Raw genomic sequence first — 23,431 nt, forward strand, 5'->3', positions numbered from 1 at the left:
AATACCTTTATAATATCCTTAAATAGCATATTAAATATCAATTTATGGCAAAAATATATATTGAAGTTAATTTACTGTCAAATGGTAGTCTTCGCCTTTAGAGGATGGCAGACTGCATAGAGAGATGTCTACTAGGGTCTTTGGGAAATGGACCAGCAAAAGTTGGAGAAGAGTTTTTAGAAATAAACCTAGCCAACGGCATGAAATGCCTGTGTAATGGAAATTTTAAAATACTGAAGAATGAAATTGATGAAGGTTCTCCTTTCTAGAAAATGAAAAAACCTCCCATATTTTCCCATGAATTGACAGAATGAATATTGTGATAATGCTATCAAATCAGAAAAGCTCTAATGGTTTGTGAAATGCCTATAAAACTTCAAATGATAGTCTTCACAGAGAAAAAAAAATACTTACTATCCATACAAAAGCTCAAAATACCCAGGAAGTCAAAACAATCTTAATCAATTAAACGTTTAATGATGTCATGTTTTATTGGAAAGTCATTGTACCAAAAACATCATGACTCTGATGGGAAAAGATAGACCATGAGAGAAATATAGAAGAGCCAGGAGCAAACTCATTCAGCTACAGTCAACTGATCTTGGACAAACATGGCAGAAACATACATTTGTAAAAAGACAGCACGTTAAGCAAATGTTTCTTTTAAAACAAAAAGAAAGGAAACTGAGTATTCACATCCAGAAGAATGAAGCTAGACAACTCCCTTTCTAAAATAAAATAATATTTTAATTAGTTTTTGAGAAGTTTGTGTAATGGACTTTGTTTCGTTACCTTCTACTTCTTCCATAAGTTCTCCAAAATTCACAAACACTTCTCTACTTCCTCTTATTCTGTACCTTTTCTTGTATTTTAAAATGACCTATTTAGTCTAATTTGTGCTGTCTATACACTAATGGATGTGGAGTCATCCACTGGAGCATGATCACCTGAAAGGGCCACACCCTTAAATAAACCTGACCCCTCCAGAAGCCATCAGCTACCTATAACTCCACAGGTAAGGTTTATGGGGTGAAGTCCCAGCTATTTGTGTACAAATAAACAAAGCAAAGAAAAAGAATGAAAATGGATTAAAGACCTTAATTTAGTACCAGAAATGTATTGGGGAATACTACAAGTTTTTCTAGACACATTACAGTAGCTCAGGAAATTGTTACTAGAATAACAAATGAAATACATAGAATGGCAAAGGTTTTGCACAGCTAAAGAAAAAAATATTTGAGTTTAGAAGCACCCTACAGAATGGGAAGAATCTTTGTCAGATATGTATCTGACAGAGGACTGACATCTAAAATATAAAACCCAGTCAGTGACTGATCTACTGAAATGATGGGACTGTTCTCAGAAGAAGAAGTACAAAAGACCAAGAAACACTTAAAAATATGATTGGGATTTTCATCCTCTAGTTTGAATGATATTTAAAACTACCTTTAGATTCTTCACCCCGGTTAGAACGATGATCGTTCAAAATTAAAACTCCCTCAGAAATCCCATCAAGGGTGAAAGAAAAAGGGAACAGCTGTATCTAGCTTGTGAATTACTAACTGAATATCGTTGAAATCGGTATGGGGGCAACACAAGAATCAAAAAGAAAAATTAACAGTCACCCAATGGTACCACTTCTGGATGCATATTCTCTAGGAACTTTAAGTCAGCATACAGCAGAGATACCATCACTTCCATCTTTATGTAATACCATGCACAATAGCCAAGTAATGAAATCAGTCTCATTTTCAATGACAAATAACATATAAATATTATGAGGTATATGTATACAAAAATGAATTCTTGTTCATAAATAAAATTGTTATCTTATGGAAAATAGACACAAGTGCATACTAGTTGAAACATATCTGATGTAGAAAGATAAGCATGTTTTCTTCCATGGGTGAAATGTAGAATTCTGGATATATGAAGTAATATATAATCACTGAATGTTGGGGGGAACAGGGAGAGGAAAGGTCTAATGGAAAGGAGGAGGAGGAGGAAAAAATTGGGGCATGAAATGGAAGTAAATGGAATATGGTCAAAATTGTCTTGTGGTTAAGAATGTTTCATACTCATCAAAGGACAAATTCACCATATAGTAAATTTTATTATATGTAAATATAATAAAAGCTGTATACAGCAAACAGTCAACATCAGATTAAATGTAGAGAAACTCAAAATAATTCCACTAAAATAAAATAGGAGATAAGGCTGCCCACCCTCTCTATATCTATTCAATATAATACTCAAAGTGCTAGTTGGAGAATATGAGCATAGGGAAGGAGAGACGGAATGGGAGGACAGGAGGGAGAAGGAACAGAGGATAGAATATAAAACAAATTAAATAAATTTAAAACGTTATCTAGTTTGAGAAGGTGGTAAGAATGCTGAGAGGTGAAAGTGACCTCGCACCGCAGATCTCTGTGCAGTTCCCTCTCAGTAGTTGTCACCTAACCTCAGGAAAACATTAAAAAGCAAATTTTTGTTTTTAGTTTTTACTAATCTATGTTTTGTTTTTGTATTTGACTAACCATGCAAAACATTCCATCATAATGAAGTCTTAAAATACTTAAATTCTTCCTAGAGATAACTACAGTTAACATGTGGGAACACATCCCTGAAAAATTTTGCATCTATTTAGAGGTACACATTTAAACTTGCGATGCAAGTCACATCATCTTTCATTTTGTGATACAACAGCAATCATCTTAGACACTAAATTGTCAATGAATAATAATGTAAAGATGATTGTGTTTATAATGGATTAGTATGTCTATTTACCATAATACCATATATTAAGGAATTGTTTTCAAACTGAGAAACAACTCAAAGATAATTTTCTTTATATCTCCTAAACGTAAGAATTTAAGTACAGCAGTGCTAACAGCTATGGACAAACTATAGAGACTAAGATTGCATAAATTTTCCTGTGCAAATATACTCCATGTTAAGAATGGTTAATTCAAATAAACACAGCCTTGAAAGAACATAGTAAACTGTCCATTTCACTGAAGCCACAGAATATGATCTACTGCCAGCATTTCTATGTTCCCGCACGTCTTTCACCCCACAGTGTGATGGTCAGATTTCATCTTGTAACTGTTCTAAATTCTCACCTCAGCTTTTCTTCCCTTAGAGTGATATTATCTTTCAAATTACACGCAAGAAGAATTCATCACTCTTACAATCCAGCATTAATCAAAGTGAAGAGAGCTGATAATTTGTAGCATTTTGGAGTGGATGGCAGGCATCTTGTAAAAGTTAAACATCTAAGAGGAAAAGTTTTAGTTTAAAAACATGGCATGCTTGATGGCAGCCTCGGTACTACAGGACTGTACCTCCCGCTGTCAACTAAATCTCTCAGTGTTCAGTAATAAATACCAGTGATCACACTGACACAGCCGTATTTCTTTAAGTTCAGGCTCTAAAAACGTTGACACACTGCTCACGCCATCTTACTTTGCACGTTTTTGGAAAACAGAAATGGGAATTCCTCTCCTCCATTCATTACATTTTCGGTACGGCTTGATTTAGGGATGAGAGCGGCACTAAATAATGTGACACTGGTTTTGAACTTGTGACTCTGGCGCGCCAGTGTGCTGAGTGTCACACATCACCACATCCACACGAACGCTCCCGCTACAGTGTTAGCTTTCTCTGGTTTTCCACTTGTGAAATTTTAGAAATTATTCATTGTAAACCCAGGTTTCACTGTAAATTGATCGCTCAAAACTTGGCAGAAGAGTTCTGTTGTACATAGAGATAAACAGACAAAGCAATACACGCAGAGAGAAAAAAAAATGTCTTACAAGAATAGACCCAAATGGTACTATGAATTCATTACAATAGTTAATACATATTGACTATTTGGAATTACCATTAACTATATAATTTTTAGAAGAACAAGTCGCATACTAAATTACCTATCAATACATACAGCAATTGTAATAGTCTGTGTGCCTATATTAAAAGCAATATCTTGGAAAAAATTTAAAAATGTATCTTAAAATATTTTAAAAATTAAAATTACTTATTTAAAAAATACAAGCTTTTATACACCTTAAATAGCTAAGTAAGTATGGAAAATTTAAGTGTTATCTCCAATTTTTCATTAGTAAAATATACCTCTGTTATTAGAGTAAGCTAGTTTGTTTTCTGAATAATTTATTTTTACAAATTAATCTATTAAAGTATTTCCCCTAAATGTAGTCTCTATCTTAACTGAATTCTGTTTAGGAATTTAGGGAGGAGTTCAATAAATGATTGGTCAAAAGTTTCATCTACTCTTCTACTCTTTTTACTCAAAGAAAACATCAAGTAAAAGCTACAAACTTTCTAAACAGCAGGCAATTAGAAACAAAGAAAAATCATAATTTGTATCAAAGTCCCTACATGTTCATGGACAGATGCAGAGAAAGCCAAATGTGTAGACTCAAACAAATTGCAATGCAGGGACCCACGGCATTTTGGGGGTATAAAAGGAGAGTTCATTGGGGAAAGAATGCTTGTTACATGAGCATAAAACCTTACATTCAAGTCCTCAGCATCCCTGAAAAAAGACAGGTGTCCTCACTGGCATGGTTATAAACTTTGCACTACAGGAACAGAGTAATAGGAAGAGTGGTGGAGTTTACTGCCCTCTGACCTAATTCTGGGTTCAGTGAGATATCCTGAGAATGACTCAAAACAGTGATAGAGCAGAATCATCAGCGCCCTTCTCTATCCTCTGCATGGGCATCAGCAACCCACACACACCTGTGTTCATGCAACACACACACACACACACACACACACACATGTGCCCACACACACATGCCCACACACACACATATTGAAAATTCAGCAAATGAAAAACAGGAAAAGACTGCATTCGGAAGCTGTCTACTCATTGTATCCCTAAAAACATGTGGTAAGCTGCATAAGCATGCATCATTCCAATATAGAAAAACTTATTGCACGAACTGCAAGCCCGACAGGAATCAATTCCTGGAAATATAAAAATTTGTGCCTGAAGTTCCAGCAACATATACCTTTAGTTGTTCCTTTTCCATAAAGGACTAACTGGTTCCTATCATGTTTTATTAATTGTTGATTTAGGCATTAATATTTTTCCTGTATCCTAAGGAAATAATCAAAATGATAGAGTCTGGTAATCCACTGCACAACAGACAAAGGATGCCAAATAAACTTAATCTAAATTTTATATATAATACTATCATAAAGTAACAGTGCATATGAAATAAAACACATCTCATTCAATTAAAATATTTTTCACAAGACAAGATGACATGTGAATGTTATTGCTCCAGATATAATGTGTTACCAAAAAAACTGTAAGCATCCTGTCTCAGGAAAGCAAAAGGCATGATTTGTGTCTAAAGAATTGTACTTTTCAATTTTTATTGCATCAATAATTTCTTAAGGAGCAATTTTAAAGTGAGCCAGGATAACCAAAGAAAGCAACACAGGAAATTCACACCTGCAATCTTGCTACCTATTTGCAGTTTTGATGCCTTATAATTATGCACTATAATAATTATCTTAGCAAGTACTTACTGTTGTTTTCAGCTAATATTACATGTATAATGAATGCACTCAGCTGAGTTAGCTGCTTTCAGTAATTACTCATATTTGAACTACATGAAGAACAAACGTTTCATATTCAATTATTTGAATAACAGATTTTCAGACATAGCAGAATAAATTCACCAGCAAACAGTGATGAAGAAAACTGTCACATTTGGGTGTTAAATATAGAATCACTCTTGAATCACGAATGAAAAATTTTATTCTATAAAAAGCGATGAGCATAAACTAATTCCACCAAAACAACTGTAAAGTTTGTCAAACCTTGTTAAAAAAAATCAGGAGACAATGTAGTTAGTGTCTGTATTTTATAAAGGATCCTGAAATATCCAGCACTGTGTCATCAAATAAATGTTTAAGTATATGGTTGGTCATTGAAAATTCTCCAAATAGCATTTTATTATCCAAAATTTTGAATAAGGATGAGTGTATATTGTTAAATATGTAATAAATCAAAATGTGAAACTTTCATTCACTATTTTGCAAAAGTCTTCCAAAATATGTTTATGTACTCAGAGAAACAGTCCTCAGTACACAGTGCTCTACTGCTACTCCAGGCACTTTTGTGAACATCAAAACCATAGGACTTCAGCTTTTAAAATAGTTTTAATTATACTTTTGGGTGTTTGGGTGTTTTATCTGCATATATTTCTGTGCAACAGCTCGAGTGTCTGTTGCCATCAGGGTCCAGAGAGGTGTCATGTCATGTGCAGCTGAAGTTGCGATCTGTTATAAGCTGCCATGTAGGCACTGAGAATCAAACATTGGTCCTCTGGAAGAGTAGTCAATATTCTCGGTGGCTGTGCCATGTCTCCAGTGTCAAGACTCTGTTATCTATGGACTCCTTTGAACTCCATCTCTGATTCCCTTCTCCTTCTACTCATTAGCAAAAATTATTGTGTATGTTTGGCTATTACTAGAATTATATAATATTTTGCCTTCTGTGATGGCAACTCTTGGTTATCAGCTTGGATTTTATCTGAAACGTACTACAATCCAGAAATAGAGGGCACACTTGTAAAAGATTTTCAACTTTGAAGTGGGTGAATCCAATTGTAATCTGCACCTTTGAGATAGGAAGGCACACAACTTGCATCCAGATTTTAAGGCAAAAAGACACAAACTTTTGATCCACATTTTAAAAAGCTGGATGACACAGGACTTTATTTCAGATTCAGTTATTTTGGAGGGTCCATATCTTTTATTCATATATATGTGTGCATATATAGTGCATAACTTCAAGAGATTAAAAAAAATGGAATAGCCCCCTGTATCTTATCTGATCACCATGCATTAAAATGAGAAGTAAACAACAACGCCAATTGCAGAAAGCCTACAAACTCATAGAAACTGAACCATGCTCAAGTGCATCACCCCTGGGTCAAGGAAAAAATAAAGAAAGAAAATAAAACTTTCCTGAACTCAATGAAAATTAATACACAGCATACCCAAACCTATCGTACACTATGAAAGCATTGCTAAGAGGAAAGTTCATAGGAATAGTGCTTACATAAAGAAAATGGAGAAATCTTGTCCTATCAACTTAACAGCACACCTGAAAGTTCTAGAAGAAAAAGAAGTAGACTCAACAAGGTGTAGATAATAGGCAATAATCAAATTGAGGGTTGAAATGAATAAGATAGAAGCAAAGACAACAGTACAAAGAATTAGTGAAACAACAAACTGACTCTTTGAGGAAATCAACACAACAGATGAACCCTTATGATGTGAGATGTCCTTCTGTGTATGTGTTGCTTTTATTAGTTGACATATAAAGTTATTTCAACCAATAATTTAGCAGAGTAAAACCAGGAAGAAAATCTAAACAGAGATATGGAAAAAGAGTAGACAGAGTAAAGGAGATGCCATGTATCTGCCAAAGGAAAAGAATACTGGAACTTACAGGTAAGCCACAGCTCCATGGTGATACACAGATTATAACATAAATATAAATATAATATAAATTATAATATAAATTGGTTAATTAATATATAAGAACTACCTAACAATATGCTTGGGTCATTGGCCAAGCGGTGTTTAATTAATATAGGTTCTATCTGATTATTAGAGTTTCAGCAGCTGGGAAACGAACATGCAATCCCTATTTACAAAAGTGCCATCCACAATCTGGGGCATGAGTCCATTTAAAATATAAAAGAGATTAAAGAAGGAGAGAGAGAGAGAGAGAGAGAGAGAGAGAGAGAGAGAGAGAGAGAGAGAGAGAGAGATTCTAGACCCACTAAAATGGGAGCAAAGCACAGCTTTTTGGTAGCCACATTTTTTTCCAGATAGGATCTGTTTGCTGGTAGCTAGCAGAGGCACAGCCCCTTTAAGGCTTCCTGATTCAGTATTAACAGCAAACCTGCATGGCTTCATTAAGAGACAACAGCTCTGGCACTTTCAGGAAGTCTTGCACTTAAATGTGGTTTGTGAGCCAGATCCTACTAGTTGCTTAATGATGACATAGATCACCTGCATCCCTGGAGCTGGGGCAATGAGCAGGGATCACAAAGCTGGCAGTAAACATACCTCTGCCATATTAAAAGGCCAAGAAAGGTGGAGCCAGTGTCCAGGGCCACTGCAACCAAACTGCTTACTATTTTAAAAGTACTCCTGGTCAGAAAATGATTATAAATACACAATAAGGCAGATTCAGGAAAAAATAAAATAAAAATAAAACCTCTGAATGGGTCACAGTGTTAGACTTATGGACATGGACTTATGAGAAAGAACAAGTACAGAAAGGCATAGATTAAAGGAACAGACAAAATAAGGCAAATGAAAGTGGCATATACATAGAGAGTCTGGATTATGTATATTATTGTATTTTCTTTAAATTTTTTGACTACAGAGACACATTTGACTCTGGAGGCTGCTAAGTTAAACCAACATAAAGGTTCAACTTCAAAATTTGTGTCAAAGGATATGTTGCTTTGAATAAGACCTTCTACTTTGTTTCTGCTCAAGATGAGAACCTGTGGATTCCTTCCAGGATAATATGATTTGATGGAACAAGACCCTCTAAAAGGTCTCCATGAACCCTAAAGATACTTTGTCTAACAAACAGCAGGAAGCAGTTTGGAGAAAAGTAGGCCTAAATTCCTAAAATGATTATTTATAAATATTATCATTTAATGTGGGATATGATATAGAAATTAATACTTTACAATGGTATAGACTTAGGTTTATTTCAAGGTTAATTTTGTTATATATATGTATGTGTGTGTATTCTTGTTTAAGGAATTATTTAAGGTATTATGTTTATATCGCTCATTTTAAAATGTAATGTATACTTTAAAAATACAGATTAGTAGATAGACATCTGTAATAGTCAAACTGTAGTCATGTTAGCTAAGCTTTCTAGATGAACAGAGCTATATTTCAGATGGACCTTTGCTCAACTATATTCATAGCAACATTATTTATAATAGCCAGAATCTGGAAACAACCTAGACCCACTTCAGCTGAAGAATGGATAAAGAAAATGTGGTACATTTACACAATAAAGTATTACTCAGCTATAAAAAACAGTGACATCATGAAATTTTCAGGCAAATGGATGGAACAAGAAAAGATAATCCTGAGTGAGGTAATCGAGACCCAAAAAAATAAACACAATATGTACTCACTCATAAGTGAGTACTAGATATAAAGCAAAGAATAGCTAACTTATAGTCCATGACCCCAGAGAAGCTAGGCAAAAAGGAGAACCCTAAAACACACATACATGGGTCCTTCTGAGAAGGGGAAATGGATTCTGGTAACCAGGAGACTGAGGCAGGAGAGTTGTAAGCTCAAGGTCACTCTTAGTGATGTAGAGATACTCTTCATCCCTGATACATATACACAAAAGTAAAGCAGAACAAACAAAAAAAATTTAAAACCTCAAATATAAAATTCCCTAATATTATTCCTAACAGTCCTAAATGTGAAGATGACACAGATGCCCCATCAAATGTTGGATGGATAAATAAAATTTTCTACATCATATTACAGACTGCTGCTACTTATCCATAAAAATAAATGAAATACTAAATCACAACAGCAATTAATACTTTAAACATCACACAAATAAGGTAAACAGATCCCTAATTATACATTGTGGCAAAACTGGCTAATCTATAAGAGGTAAGAAGTAGAAGATTGTGGGGAATGTGTATGGTTAGCAGGAATATGACCACAGCAATGAAGAAATAAGCAGTTTCACTTTGAACTGATAACATGTTTAAAATTAATTGGACCAATATCTACACATATTAGCAAGAGTGTTAAAATCCACAACACTATACATCTTACATGAACACAGTTATGGCATATGAATTATAACTTCCCTGTGTAAAACAATCCTATCAATTGTCCCCAGAAAAAATTTTTTTGGTCTTCAGTCTATTTTTGAAATTCTGAGTATGTGATCAAACACGTAAATGAAATGTTGAGCGAGCATTCTTCCTGAGTTAAACTCTCAGACTTGCAATTGCTTTCAGCAAGCTGCCCCCGTCCAGCAGGCAGCTCAGAAACAGGCAATACTGGTTTGCTAGCGGGAAAGCATCAGTGTTTGTTCTGGGAGGGGCCCTGTGCAGAGGTTCAGACAGAAGCACAACTCTGGGATGTGAATAATATGTCTGGCTTGCACTGCTGATTTTCCATGGAGGCAATGTGCACTCCAGGGCTTCTGAAACCCCACGGGGGATGTATCGGTTACAAACCTCTCTGCAGGTAGGGAGCTCTAGTTTACCTGCCATCTGCAGCTACTCCTGATAAACTACAGCGTGCCCAATAGAGGTCTTATTTACTGTAAATATGTTTCAGAGATAGCTTTTTCTACTTCTCCAAGAAAGGACTACAAACTTAACTAAAGGCCAAATTTAAAACTTAAGAGGAAAAACTTTCGTCAGTTTTTCATCCATACATATTAAGATAAGTTATATTCTTCATTCAATTTTAGTTAATAAATTCTTTGGCTTTCAAAATATGAAGAAAAATAATCTTTTGCTACCTAAAATGCTGGGTTTTTCTTATTTTGAGAATTTAATCATATCATTACAGATTCATTCATATTTTTATTCTCCTAAAAATTGATTTGTTGGAGCCAGGTACAGGTACTGAGAATACAGTTCTGAAAAAAATCTGACACATTCCTAACAGGAGTTGGAATTTTATCAGAAGACACGAAAGAGTGAGCAGTTAGTAGTAAGGTAATTTTGAGAAGTCCCTTAACTGAGGTGGCAAGACTGATAATTGTTTGGTTAAAGAGCAATGAACTTGGCCCTGTAGTATAGGGATAAACATTAATCATACTCAAGAAGTAGGAAAAACGGCAGTATGCAGTTGCTATATATATTTTAAGTATTTTACTTTCCCCTGAAGTACAGCATGAATATTTATAAGCAGTCAATTTATACTATTTCCAGGATAATTTTGCAGTGTGACTGTAAGATCGAGTGAACATGTGATAATCCCCTCTGAAGGGTAACGCCTTGGTATCTACATCGTTCTACCTTACTAATGACTTGAGGGGCACACATCAGATATCCTACATATCAAATCTTTACATTACAATTCATATCGGTAGCAAAATTAGAGTTATGAAGCAGCAATGGGAGAACTGTATGGCTGGGGTCACCACGCCATGAGGAGCTGTAGTAAAGGGTCACAGCATTAAGAAGGGTGAGAGCCACTGCTTGAGGGATAAGACTCTGAGCAAGCTCAGCTGTTCTGTTTCAGGTACAGGGTTTGCATTGCCATTTAGATACCCGTCAATCCTCTGGGCAAATTCTCCCCTCCAAAGGAAATTTCAGCAGTTCCATGAAGCAGCAAGAAGTTGATTTGCCTTAACATCCTTGGCATAATGGCAGATTTTCCTGTCTGTAATATAGCTGCATCTCCTATCCCTACCTTCGCACTTGAATACCAACTTCTCAGTTTCTATGCACTGACCTTTAAAAACTCTCTCATTCCCTAAAACAAAGCCAATAACGAGCTATGAGTTTACTCTGAATTCTACACTGTCACGAAATCAAGTTCTCCTCAAAAATAATTATAAGATGTGTCTTCCAGTGTTTTACTGGATTGCTCAGGAAACACCAACTCTAAGCAAGAGAAGAAAGAAAAGCAGGGCAAGAAAAAACTCAGTGCCAGATATAAAAAGGGAGCGGCCTGGGAGAACAAAATGTAGCATGGAAAATAATACATTTACTAATATATCATAATATAACAAAATACATAATACAGATTGGGGAAAGATGAATAGAGCCGCAACCTCTTCTGGCTTTGAGCCTCTCCTTACCACTTGAGCAAATCAGTACTGATTTACCTCCCACTTAATTCTTAGGAGGAGCATTTGGTAAGAAAAAAAAATGGGGGACAGGAAGTGTCATGGCCTCCAGAGTGGGACTAAATTGAAACAAGGAGAATGTTTGAACATTCGGTGGGTGGGGGCTATGCTATGATCTGTAGGTCTCTTTCCAGAATTCATTGAAATATAAACCCCATCTGTGAGATACGGAGGTATGAGATCTTTACATGTGATTACAACTAATTAAATCATGCATCCAAGTTTATCTTGGAAGTTGATTTCTGTCCCTGTACTCATGCGATGGTCTGTACAACCTGAAATTCTGCAGAGTCTTGCGTGCCACAAGGCCCTCCTTTTCAAGTGCAACCAACCCGCCCTCCCGACACCACCACAAATGTGAGCCTTCTGGCCTCCAAACTGTGGTCTGAACAAATGTTTAATCCAGTCTGTGGGGTCTTGTATTATTAGCTGAGTACACACAAACCAGGCCACCCCTTAGAAGCAGTGTTAGAAGTGGTAGATGCTATAGACAAGAAAAACTTCGGAGGCAGTCTCAGTGATGTCCCATCTGCAGCTGTGTTCCAGCAGTCGGAAAACAGAGCACCTAAGTAGCAAATAAGAGAATCTGGGGGCCATGCCCAGCATACATATAATATGTATGTGAATGGCAAATGGCCTTCATAAGACCATTCTCCAAAACGACTAATCATGATGTCAAAATATATCATTTTAAACATTAATGGAACACTAATAATGTGAGTCTAAAACCTGGTAATGGACATCGTCAAATTAAATATATAATTTAAAATATCATGAAGTTAGTAAGTATAAATTGTATTCTAGCACTGAGATTCATATACTCAGCAAATTATTGCTGGTAAGTTTATTCATACAAGCATATATTCCTAATTACACCCATGCTTATATAACACACGTTCCCATGGAGATAAACAGCCTCATACGAGACAGTATGAAATTCTGCCTGGACGGTCTCTTCTCTTGTTCATAACCTCCCATCTTCTGAGGTTTCTACTTTGCAGTTAAGAGAATCTCCATTCCAATTAAGAAATGATACTTACTATAATCTATCAATTAATGGTTTAGTTAATACAGCCTCCCCTGTGCATGTCTTACTTCACAGTAGAATGCCTTTTTTGTGTTTTCTACAGCCTTCTATTCTTCTGATTAGCATTCTCCTGTGTCTGAATGTATTTTGTTAAAAAGAAATACGAATGCTTGCTATATTAAGACCTTAATTTTCTTATAGAAAGAAAACCCTCCAGTATCAGTCTTGACAATTTTTCTAATTAAAAAAAATATAACTTTTATCATCTGCAGTTGTTCCTGTGCCTTTATACTTTACTCCGCACATGATTGACTGTGTAACAGGGCTTGAAGAGGCATGGAAACCTGAGATGTTTCAGTCACTGCCAAACGTAAAGCACTCGTAAATAAAATAGAATATTGTTTAAAATTGTGTTAGTCAGCAAGAAAAGGGTAACAAAAAGCTTGATTCTAGTATTGTAGGGATTTTCTTAACTAAAACTAGGTAATGTCTTAGAAGTAAACGTAAAAGAAAAGAGAAGAAAGAAAAATGGGGGAAGTGGGAGTGCACAGGAAACTCTAGGGGGAAAGAGCAGGCGGGGAGAGAAGAAGAAAGAGAAAGAAAGAAAGAAAAAGAAAGAAAGAAAGAAAGAAAGAAAGAAAGAAAGAAAGAAAGAAAGAAAGAAAGAAAGAGAAAGGAAGGAAGGAAGGAAGGAAGGAAGGAAGGAAGGAAGGAAGGAAGGAAGGAAGGAAGGAAGGAAGGAAGGAAGGACAGGCAGTCGGAAGGTAGGCCAGGCAGGCTTCCTCGGACTCGTCCCATGTCAGCACCAGTATCAACAGCCTGGCAGGCAATAGGGATGGTAAACCATGAACTCCTAAGAGAATGTGTTCTCAGAAGTCATTTGACAGCACTTTTATGTGCATCATCCCCTTCCAAGGAAATGGCTTCTCATACTCTTTGATTTCTTCTATACAACATGAAATTCACCCATTCTAACTTTTCGAAGCAAATGTGTCTTCTTCAATTTCAAATCTCCAGGGAGCTTAAATATCATTTTACTATTTGTGACTTGACAACATTTTCTTCTCTGCAATCAAAACTAGAGAGTACAATGCCAGCAATATTGTAAGCTTTTATCACAAAAAGAAAAGGAAAAGAAACACGGTGAAGGAAATGATTGAAATGTGCGTTCACTTGATTAGGGTAGTATTTCTCAAGACTTAGAAACAGCAAATGGGCTTGAACACATGCTACAGTGTCTATAAGTTATATATCAGTAAAAGTGAAGAAAATAGCCTACAGATTGCTATAAATACTCTCTACAAAGGCACTACGGAGTCCACAGGAGATTTACATTTCAAAGTAAGTACACTCTTGTATTAAAAAACTGTAATAGTTCATACATAGTAAATGCTTTCGTACTTTCTTGATCAATTCAACATTTGGAATTCCATAGGATTCTAATATAAAAAAGATCAAATTCATCCAATCGAGTTATAGAATCCATTTCAGTTATTGTAATAGAGAAATATGCAATAGAAAAGAGCCCAATGTTCATAAATTTCTCTCTAGTTCGGGTTGGTTTCAGAAAGCATGATTTGACTCATATCCACATATCTATAGAAATTCATATTATATCAAAGTCCTGTGCAGGATGTGTGGGAGATGGGGGAGGGGACAGAGAAGTGAGAAGAGAAGACAAAGAAAAGGAGAAGTTCGTTTGTATACATCAAGAAACTCAGACACTGAGATTAAAGGGAGAAGCTGAGGTTCACTCTCCTTTGTATCTTCCTTCTAAAGCAAAAAAGTTTCCACTCACCGAATGGTGGTTAAAAACACGTGGTGAGGGAATAAGCCACCCACTGGTAACTATCGAGTAAGAACGTACAACAAGGTGGTTGGATATTTACCTTCACCAGGATGAATTCTGTAGCAGTTACATCTTGACAATTAGACTCCTTATTATAAATCAATTTTATTTCTAGTAGTATTCAGTTTTATTACCCCAAGATAAAAAAAAAGTAGGATTTTCCCACCTTCTCTGTCCTTTCTGTTTGTGAGCTCCAAAAACTGTGTGTCAATTCACAAGTGATGGACTGGGAATGAGGAGGTAGCTCATTGAGTAGTGTTCTTATCTTGGAAACCATAGACCTGAATTCAGTCTCCAGACATACATAAATCTCCAGGCATGATGGAATGCATTGGTAAATTTTGTACTGGGGAGGTAAAGAAAATCGATCTCTAGAACTTCTAGGCCAGATAATAGAGCCTAAGCAGTGAGGTTGAGTCCCAGGGAGAAACAAAAATGCAAAAACAATTTTTATGCTTGTAAAGAATGATGGGTTTCCCCTAGTGTACACAAACACACACACACACACACACACACACACACACACACAGAGAGAGAGAGAGAGAGAGAGAGAGAGAGAGAGAGAGAGAGAATTTTTATTTATAGGTACTTTGTATTTTTCATTATGGGTCAGCATCTTTAGGAGTTAAACATTATTATGTTGAAAGGAAATATAAAGATTCGAATCTCACAGAGATGTCTTCAAACACAAATTTGATCATCTCCTTTTCATTCCCTATGGCCATTGACGTCTTTAACTGTAAGTCGGGTCTTTGATTCTCACATTCTTTCTGGGTTCTTACCAGCAGGATGGTTGCAGCATGAAGCTGTGTTACATCACTCCCTAGCATAGACCCTAGCATCCTAGAAGATACTCCAGAAATGACTGTTGAATAAATTGCTGTAAAAGTGTACAAATTTAGTACAAATGAATGCAACATTAAGTGTAACTAGTGTAATGTCATCTCTATATCTAACTATATTTATTATTTAAGTACGAAACTTTTTAGAGGCATTTATCAGGGCTAAAGCTAAGGCATTTTACACACTAATCAATGGATTTAACTGAACAAATAAAAGATCCCAGTATATGGAAAGAAAAGAGTGCCCGTGAGAGATGAGGTTATCTAAATGATAGTTCATGAAGACGAATGACTGTTTACACAACACGCAAGAAAACAAATTCCTGTTCACAGACTAGCTAGAAATGATACTTTAAAAAAATCATTAATTTAAAGCTTTGACACATAAAAATATTGTATAATCTTGGTATTTTATGTTCACCAAGAGAAGCATAATCTGAAGATTTTAATCGAGCTAAATATTTGAGGGACTGTGTTTAAAAAGTTTACATAGTAAAATAGAGGCCATTCAGTGAAATAATTTTAAGATACAAGTCAAGGATGACTATACATAACAGGATTTTCAGAAGTTAATATGAAATTTCATGAATTGTAGATAATAAAATATGTTTAAGTTCATTTGTGCTAGAATATTTTAGGAATAAACTCTTTAAAGAGGCCTACCTGTAAAAGATTCGTTCTGTGGAACTTGAGTGCCCCCTTCTGGTGTATTTTAGCAAAGCATCCCGAACAATAATCCTCACCGCATTCCAGGCACACCTTGAAAAACACGCACGTGTGTGTATATGAGAGGACACAAAGACAGCACAACCATCAGAAAAGGTTTGCACGAAGATGCTAATATGTTTTGTATTTATTCATCCAACTACACAGATGTCATTGGAATGGAAAAGTGCTGAAATGCTAAAATTTAACATTGAGAAACTATTTACTCTGAGAACAAATAATAGCTGTGGTCATGTTGGCTATACATATTATACACATATATACATGCACCATTTTATAATAGTCATAAAAAACTAATAGCATCCGGTCACACTCCTTGACCTGGTGGAAATGATGTGGAAATATTATACATTAAGACTCTCATTTCATGACATGTTTTATTTTTATGCTCATCAACACTAGCTGAAAACAATATATAATGTCTCTTCCAACACTTTCCACATGTGTCCATGAATGCATTCCTTTCTTGGTGATTCTTAAAATACAGTTTTGATAATGTTGTCAGATGTGTGTGCAAAGGAAAGAGAAAACAAGATGTGGTGTTTCTGGCGACTGAGAATGTCACAGGTCAGTTTATCTTTTGGCTTCTCTGTAATAGGAAAATGTACTGACTAAACTGTGGAAAGTTTGGGTATGCAACGTACCTGTCCCATGATTCTGTAAGGAACCAGTGCAAGTAAGAAGAAGGGGAAATAAAGCTTTACTAGGATTGAAGTCGCTATTATGAAGTTGCTGTAACATTGCTTCAACACCTTCACAATGTGATGTGTTTCAGATTGGCCCAGGATGAGAAAACGATGGGAAACATGGACAAGGAAGTATATAGAAGAAGAGAGAGAGTGTTGGAAGGTCTGTGTCAAGAAATGATTAGTACTGCTTTCAATGGTCAGTGATTGACTGAGCAAACATCGGTGTTTATCATGGTTGAGATCTTGAGCTCTGAGTTGAAACACGTGTATGTCATTGTGGCTTCTCCACTAACTTGTACTTCCAGGCAGATCCTCAAGTGTGATGTAACAAACAGTTCTTTCTTTAAAACCTAACAAAATCTTTAATGAATCAAGTATGTCAGATGACTGCATGGTCTATTATTAATTCAATACATTTTCAAAGATAATTGAAAACGTAAAGCTGGAAATCTTATGTAAGCAGAAAAAGCAACAGCTCTATAAAGTCTTTCTAAGAGGTTATAACAAAAAGTCCCTAATTATACAATTTTAAGTGCCAAATAAATGTTAAAGTTATAATTTCACACAGCTATATGATCGTATTAATACAGTAATGAACATTTCAAAATCCCAATTTTTGAACATACCTGTTAACATTCCTCTGAATTTTTCATAAACCTTTGGCAGTTTCTGCCACATAATATGAGTCAGGGAGCTGAAAAACCAGGTTCAGCATGGAATTCAAAGCCATGTATTTATTAACAGATGTTTAATGAAAGCAGCTAAACAGATATTTCTAGACCGGAAGATCAAAGCTGGGGTTGCCAAGCAAGCTCGCATATTTTGTTATACAAGCATATTTGGATTTAAATTGGGTTAAAATGACTGCCAACTGGAAAATCTTTTTAGGCGGTTTGTGCAACTGGCGGCAACATACTAAACCATAGATAAGGATTCCATTTTGCTGCATAGTTGCCTCAATGATAAAACCTCTCGGGTGCAATTTGAAGAGCTATCTGGATGATTTGGCAAATTCCAGAGCAGCTGTATTCGTTTTTAGAACTCACTTCATTTGAATTAAATCATCTACATGTGCCAAATTAATAGGTAACTATTCTCTCTACTGTTAGCATAGAGGAACTGCCTGAGGCCTCTGAAATGTCATTTAAAATAATGAAAGTGTTGGATTTTATTAATATTTTTAAGTGCACAAAGTCATAAGCAGACAAGATAACAACAAAATCATTTTAGGTATTGTTTCCCTTGTATGTGTTAGTTGTAGCAACAAGCACTTTATCAAATTATAACCATCGCTAGCTTTGTGGCATAGGTCACAGGTGGCAAGCCATCTTCAGAAGGACTCAGTAATTTACTTAAGGTTATGTCCTTCACAGGGAAAGTGCAAATCTCCAGACTGCAAACGGCTTACACCTATCTTGATACAGCAGGTTGGGTATGAAACTATTAAAAGGAACCATATGGGGAATGGTGTCAGAGGTTTCCATCCTTTCAAAATTATGACACGACACTGCATTTGCTATGAAAATATTGTTGCTTCTGTGTGTGTTGCTAGGCATAACTGAAAGGAGGGCAGACTTGATTATAAATGATGCCGTCAAGAAAGAGTGAGAGCATCATGTTCAGAGATGTTAAACTTATCTGCCAGAACACGGAGTAACAGTAATGAAAAGGAGTATCACATGTTGTGGGATATCTAGTATGTAAAGATACACATTTGGTTATGCTGCATTTGTTTAATTATGTGAATATGCATTGTGTTTGTTTCACCTTGCCTGCCTAAGGCATCTGATTGGCTTGAAACAGCTAAGTAGTCAATACTTAGGCAGAAAAGGGATAGATGGGGTTGGTGGGTGGAGAGAATAAGTGGGAGGAGAAATCTAGGCTTGAGAAAAAGGAGGAGAAGAAAAATAGGGTGAAAGAGAGGGATGCATCCTGGCAAGAAGCCAGACCATCACCAGCCATCCAGATGTGAGAAGCCATGAAAGAAAGAAACAGAAGGGAAGAAAAGTTAAAAAGTCAGCGAGGCAAAACATAGATGAAGAGAAATAAGTTGTAAGATCTAGGAAGAAACGAGCATACGAAGAGGACGAGCACTGATAGCTAATCCTGAGTCTCCTGGTCATGATGTGGGAGCTGTGGTAGGGATAGGACTGTGGAAGCAGACCCAGGGGAAGAGGGTGTCCAAGGGGCCCTCATAGGTCTTCCCTGCTGGCGTTGTAGTGTACTTACAAGGAGAGCAGCTTTGTTCTCACACTGTCCACAAACTTTCTTTTTAGTCATGGGCTTTTCCCTTCCAAAAGATTGAGCCATTTTATGATTTGCTTGCTGTTTCACTGGTGCTAGAAGGAAAACAAAGAATTAAAATAATCAGTTTAAAGTATGGTGGAATTTTGGGTTGTTTTGTTGTTGTTGTTGTTGTTTTAGATTAACAATGTAATGAAACTATGAACGTTTCTACATGTTCACACAGTTCTGATGCATTGGGTCCCTAACTGGATGAGGAAGGTCTGATCTGTCAGTTCATGGTAAAACCTATCGCAATGTCTGCTAGCTCCCGTAAGTAAGGGCAACACCATGTTACCTGCTTTGCTTAGACACTCTTGACCTGAACATTCGTCACTAGACAATACTGAAATTTACACCCAATATATGTAAAGACCCTATAGTCTATTATATATATATATATATATGTGTGTGTGTGTGTGTGTGTGTGTGTGTGTATTCTATAGATGATAATATGAAGAGCTTTGATTTTAGGCTATAGTACAGAAAGATGCTTACCTTGAATCTGTTCCTTCAGTATCTTTAATTTCACATTTCCGGAAGAGAGCTGCATGAATGAAATAGATGTTATTTTTCAGGTACACATTCTCTTATCCAAAATGTTAAATAGCTTTACCCTCTGAGTACATTTTGCATGAAAACATATTATTTGAGAATACTATGAAACTAAAAGATAATTAACTGCATATGTAAATTTTAAATTTCACTTAAAAGAAAAATTAATAAATATTGGGTATATAAATCATTTTTAGTTGTGTTCTGTTGTTGATACAGGATCTCACTATGTATCTCAGACTAACCTCTAACTCATGATCCTTTTGGTACTCCTCCTAAACGTTGCCAATAAAAGTATGAACCGCCATATGCAGTTCATAGACCAATTATTACACAACATACCAAGAGTATTTTTCTTATTATACAAAGTTTCAAAAACACATTTCTATGCAAGTATGTAATATAACTGGAGCACAAAAAAACTACTATATGCCATGGTGAATTGATTTTAAGGCAACACTAGCATTCACATACTGTGAAGGTTTAAAAGTCTCTTCTTCCTCCTGAAGGTATGTATAAACACTGAATCCGCACTGAATTCTGACTGAACCACTCTGTTCACGTAACCGCAGAAGCCAATGGGTTTCTTATTTGTGGAGTTTAGAGAACCACATTTCAACATTGTGGTCTTAACCAATCCTATGTATTATTTATGATTCCTTACTTTCCTACATGACTGCTAAAATATGCTTGAGAACGTAAGAGCCAATACTGTGAATTTCAATATAAACAATCCTTTAAATCCTTTGGATCTTAACAATGTAGGCAGCGAAAGAGACCTGCCAATTGAACACATTCGCCTGGGTCTTATTAAAACCAGCATTTTAAAGCGCACAGTGAGCCCAGAGGATGGTGTGCATTTACATAGACACTGTCAATTCATGCCCAGCTTTCAATTTGCAATTTGCATGCTCAATTGCCCAATTTGTACATGAAGATATGAGAACAATGGCCGTCTCTATATCTATGGCTGTACCAACTGCAGTCATCTTTGAAAATTTAGGCCTAATTATTCTCTGTGGTTTCACTCCAAAGATACACTTATTGTTCACATTCTTTGAAGTAGCTGTTCGGATGTTTTCTGTACCAAACGCAGCAGAAAAGAAAATAGAATTGAAATAATCAAACTTTATATGAATCACACTTTTATTTTTTTAAGTTGGCAATGTTATACAAGTTATAGCTAATTTAACCTCACTGAACTATCCAGCATGATTGCCTCAATGATACAACTGAATTCTGACTCTCAATGTGATCAGCCTGGCTATGAGCTCCTTATGAGTAGGTATGTCAGGAAAATAAAGAAGTTATTAGGGAAATTTCATAATTTCTTTTTATTGCTGTGAGTAATATTTTTCTGTCCTATAAATGTATTCATGTTTGCTTCAAATTATCTAAATTGCATAAAAATATTTGAGTGAGCAAACTGCTAGCTTCTAGTTTCGAGCTAATTGAATTTTGTCATTAAATATGATTTTTATGTTTGAAAAATAATTGAGTGATAAAGTAGAGTTAGCCAATGGATACAAATGCACACACTCGTGTTTACATGATTCTAAGGATCTGAAACAATAATTTGTTATGCTAAAGCCACTCATTGCTGTGCCTGTAGGTATTGAACAAGAGCTTCTCAATAAGGTTTAATTGGCTCTGTAATCTTTAACATCTGAGCAACTGGTGTGGACCAAGCTATGGTCAGTGGTCTCTCGAACAGCACAAATGCCTGCAACCTTCCACTAGTGCCTTCCTGTGCCCAAAGTGCCCCCAGGAGCACTTTTTCAATAATTTTCACCTCCTGAAATATTCCATCTCAGCTTCCTATCTATATAACAAAAGTTCCTCAGGGTTCCATAAAATGCTGTATAAAAATCCACTTAACTAATCTCTCCTAAAAGCATTTCAGCCCAAAAGTTCATATTAACTGAAGCCCATTTTGGGGGCCAAAACTTCTCTAAAATAATGTCTACAGAAACTAGTTCCTTTCTGAGGGTTTGGGTTTGTTGTGACTATTGTTTTGTTTGGATAGACTGATCTTCAACTCACTATGTAGCTGAAGATGACCCTGAACTCTGATCTACTTGCTCCATTTCCCAATACTTACTGCGTGCTAAGTAAGTACTCTCCAAATGTGCCACTTACCCAGACAACTAGATACTGTTTCACTCCCTGTTACTCGCTGGCATAGAGAGGGAAAAATCTGCATCTTTTACCCAGGGTGCTAGTCCACCATCATCACTCAGCAAATTCTCATCCATTGATAACCACTTCCTACTTACTGTCTTTACCAATGTCCAGGTTCCTCTTCCACCTACACCTCAGAAATCTACTCCATATTTCTCTTTACCCCATTGCCCGTTAGTCATGCCAAACACTGACATCCAGCACTGAAGATCCTACAACAGTCTGGCAGCTGGGAAAATCTCAATGCCTCTAGCTCCCCGCCATTGTGACCAAACCTGCAGCTAGACATCATTCTAAATGGCCACACCTACAAAATTCCAAACACTGAGGTTCTCAGTGGTAAGTAAGATCCCTTGTCCTTCTACTCTCAGCCCTCCCATTCTACATACTATTGTGATGAAATAATGCTATGTAGTTTCCTGCAAACCCATGCTGGATTCACCCCCCAGGCCCATAGGACTTCTTAGCAGTGAGTTCAATCATTTACTGCTGAACCCTAGTCACGATTCCCACAGATGCTACTCCACACCTCCACTCTCAAGAATTCATAGCTGCCCTGTTTCCTGTCTGTCACTTGAGCAGGTGCCATCACCTTCAACTCCATGAGAATGTTGGTGTCTTATTACAGGTTTCTGTACCATAGTACTGTATCATCTGTCAAAACAATCCTTAGCATTTGAGTTTATTTACACATATTTTTTTTTCTGTTTTGCTTGCCAGTGGAAATGTGTTCTCCCTTCCCCAATGAAGGTGTCTTTAATGAACCACCTTCTCAAAGACCACAGCCAACCACTGGTATTTCTGTCATTAGCATTTTCAATTTCTCCTTTACTTGTTTTCCCATTCCTCAGCCTGTAACAGACTGACTTGGGTCCACCAAACCCCTAACTACTTAATTCTTCCTTGACCCCACTGAAACTTTATGTGTTCTTACTCTTATGTTCACTACAGTAATTTGTCTGCATTGTCTCCCATTCTTTCATTTTTTAAAAATACTTGAAATATATGATCTAATGGTGGCTCAATAACTGAAACCCAGCCTTTTAATTGTAGGGATAAGCCCTCCCCTTGGGGGCGGGCTGCCCTCGGGCGTATGTTTAGCAGGTTAAGATCCTCCCTGGTAAGCCAGCTCGTGGGCTACACAGAATATTAGAAATGGGTTAAAACAATATGTAAGAGCTAGCCAATAAGAAACTGGACCTAGCCGGGCCAGGCAGTGTTTGAAAGAATACAGTTTCCGTGTAATTATTTCTGGGTATAAGCTAGCCATGGGGCGGCCGGGTGCTGGGGACGCAGCCCTGCCGCCCTTATTTCAACATTTAATAGTCTCATTTTCTACACATAGACATTGTA

The 23,431-nt window shown here is 36.4% G+C and overlaps 1 protein-coding gene across 1 annotated transcript in view; it reads right to left on the reverse strand.

Annotated features, from left to right (window-relative positions):
- Window positions 1–23,431, reverse strand: part of Zbbx (zinc finger B-box domain containing) — a 172,250-nt gene that overhangs the window by 132,297 nt on the left and 16,522 nt on the right. Inside the window, exons 5-7 of the mRNA XM_050147566.1 lie at window positions 19,841–19,889; window positions 19,289–19,398; window positions 16,308–16,403 (exon numbers count right to left, since the gene is read on the reverse strand). Of these exons, the coding sequence (XP_050003523.1) occupies window positions 16,308–16,403; window positions 19,289–19,398; window positions 19,841–19,889 (255 nt within the window). The remainder of the gene's footprint in view (window positions 1–16,307; window positions 16,404–19,288; window positions 19,399–19,840; window positions 19,890–23,431) is intronic.

Source organism: Alexandromys fortis, unplaced genomic scaffold (genome assembly GCF_014885135.2).
Source record: "Alexandromys fortis isolate MF-2015 unplaced genomic scaffold, M_Fortis_MF-2015_v1.1 scaffold_53, whole genome shotgun sequence".
In the NCBI taxonomy this organism is placed as follows: Eukaryota; Metazoa; Chordata; class Mammalia; order Rodentia; family Cricetidae; genus Alexandromys; species Alexandromys fortis.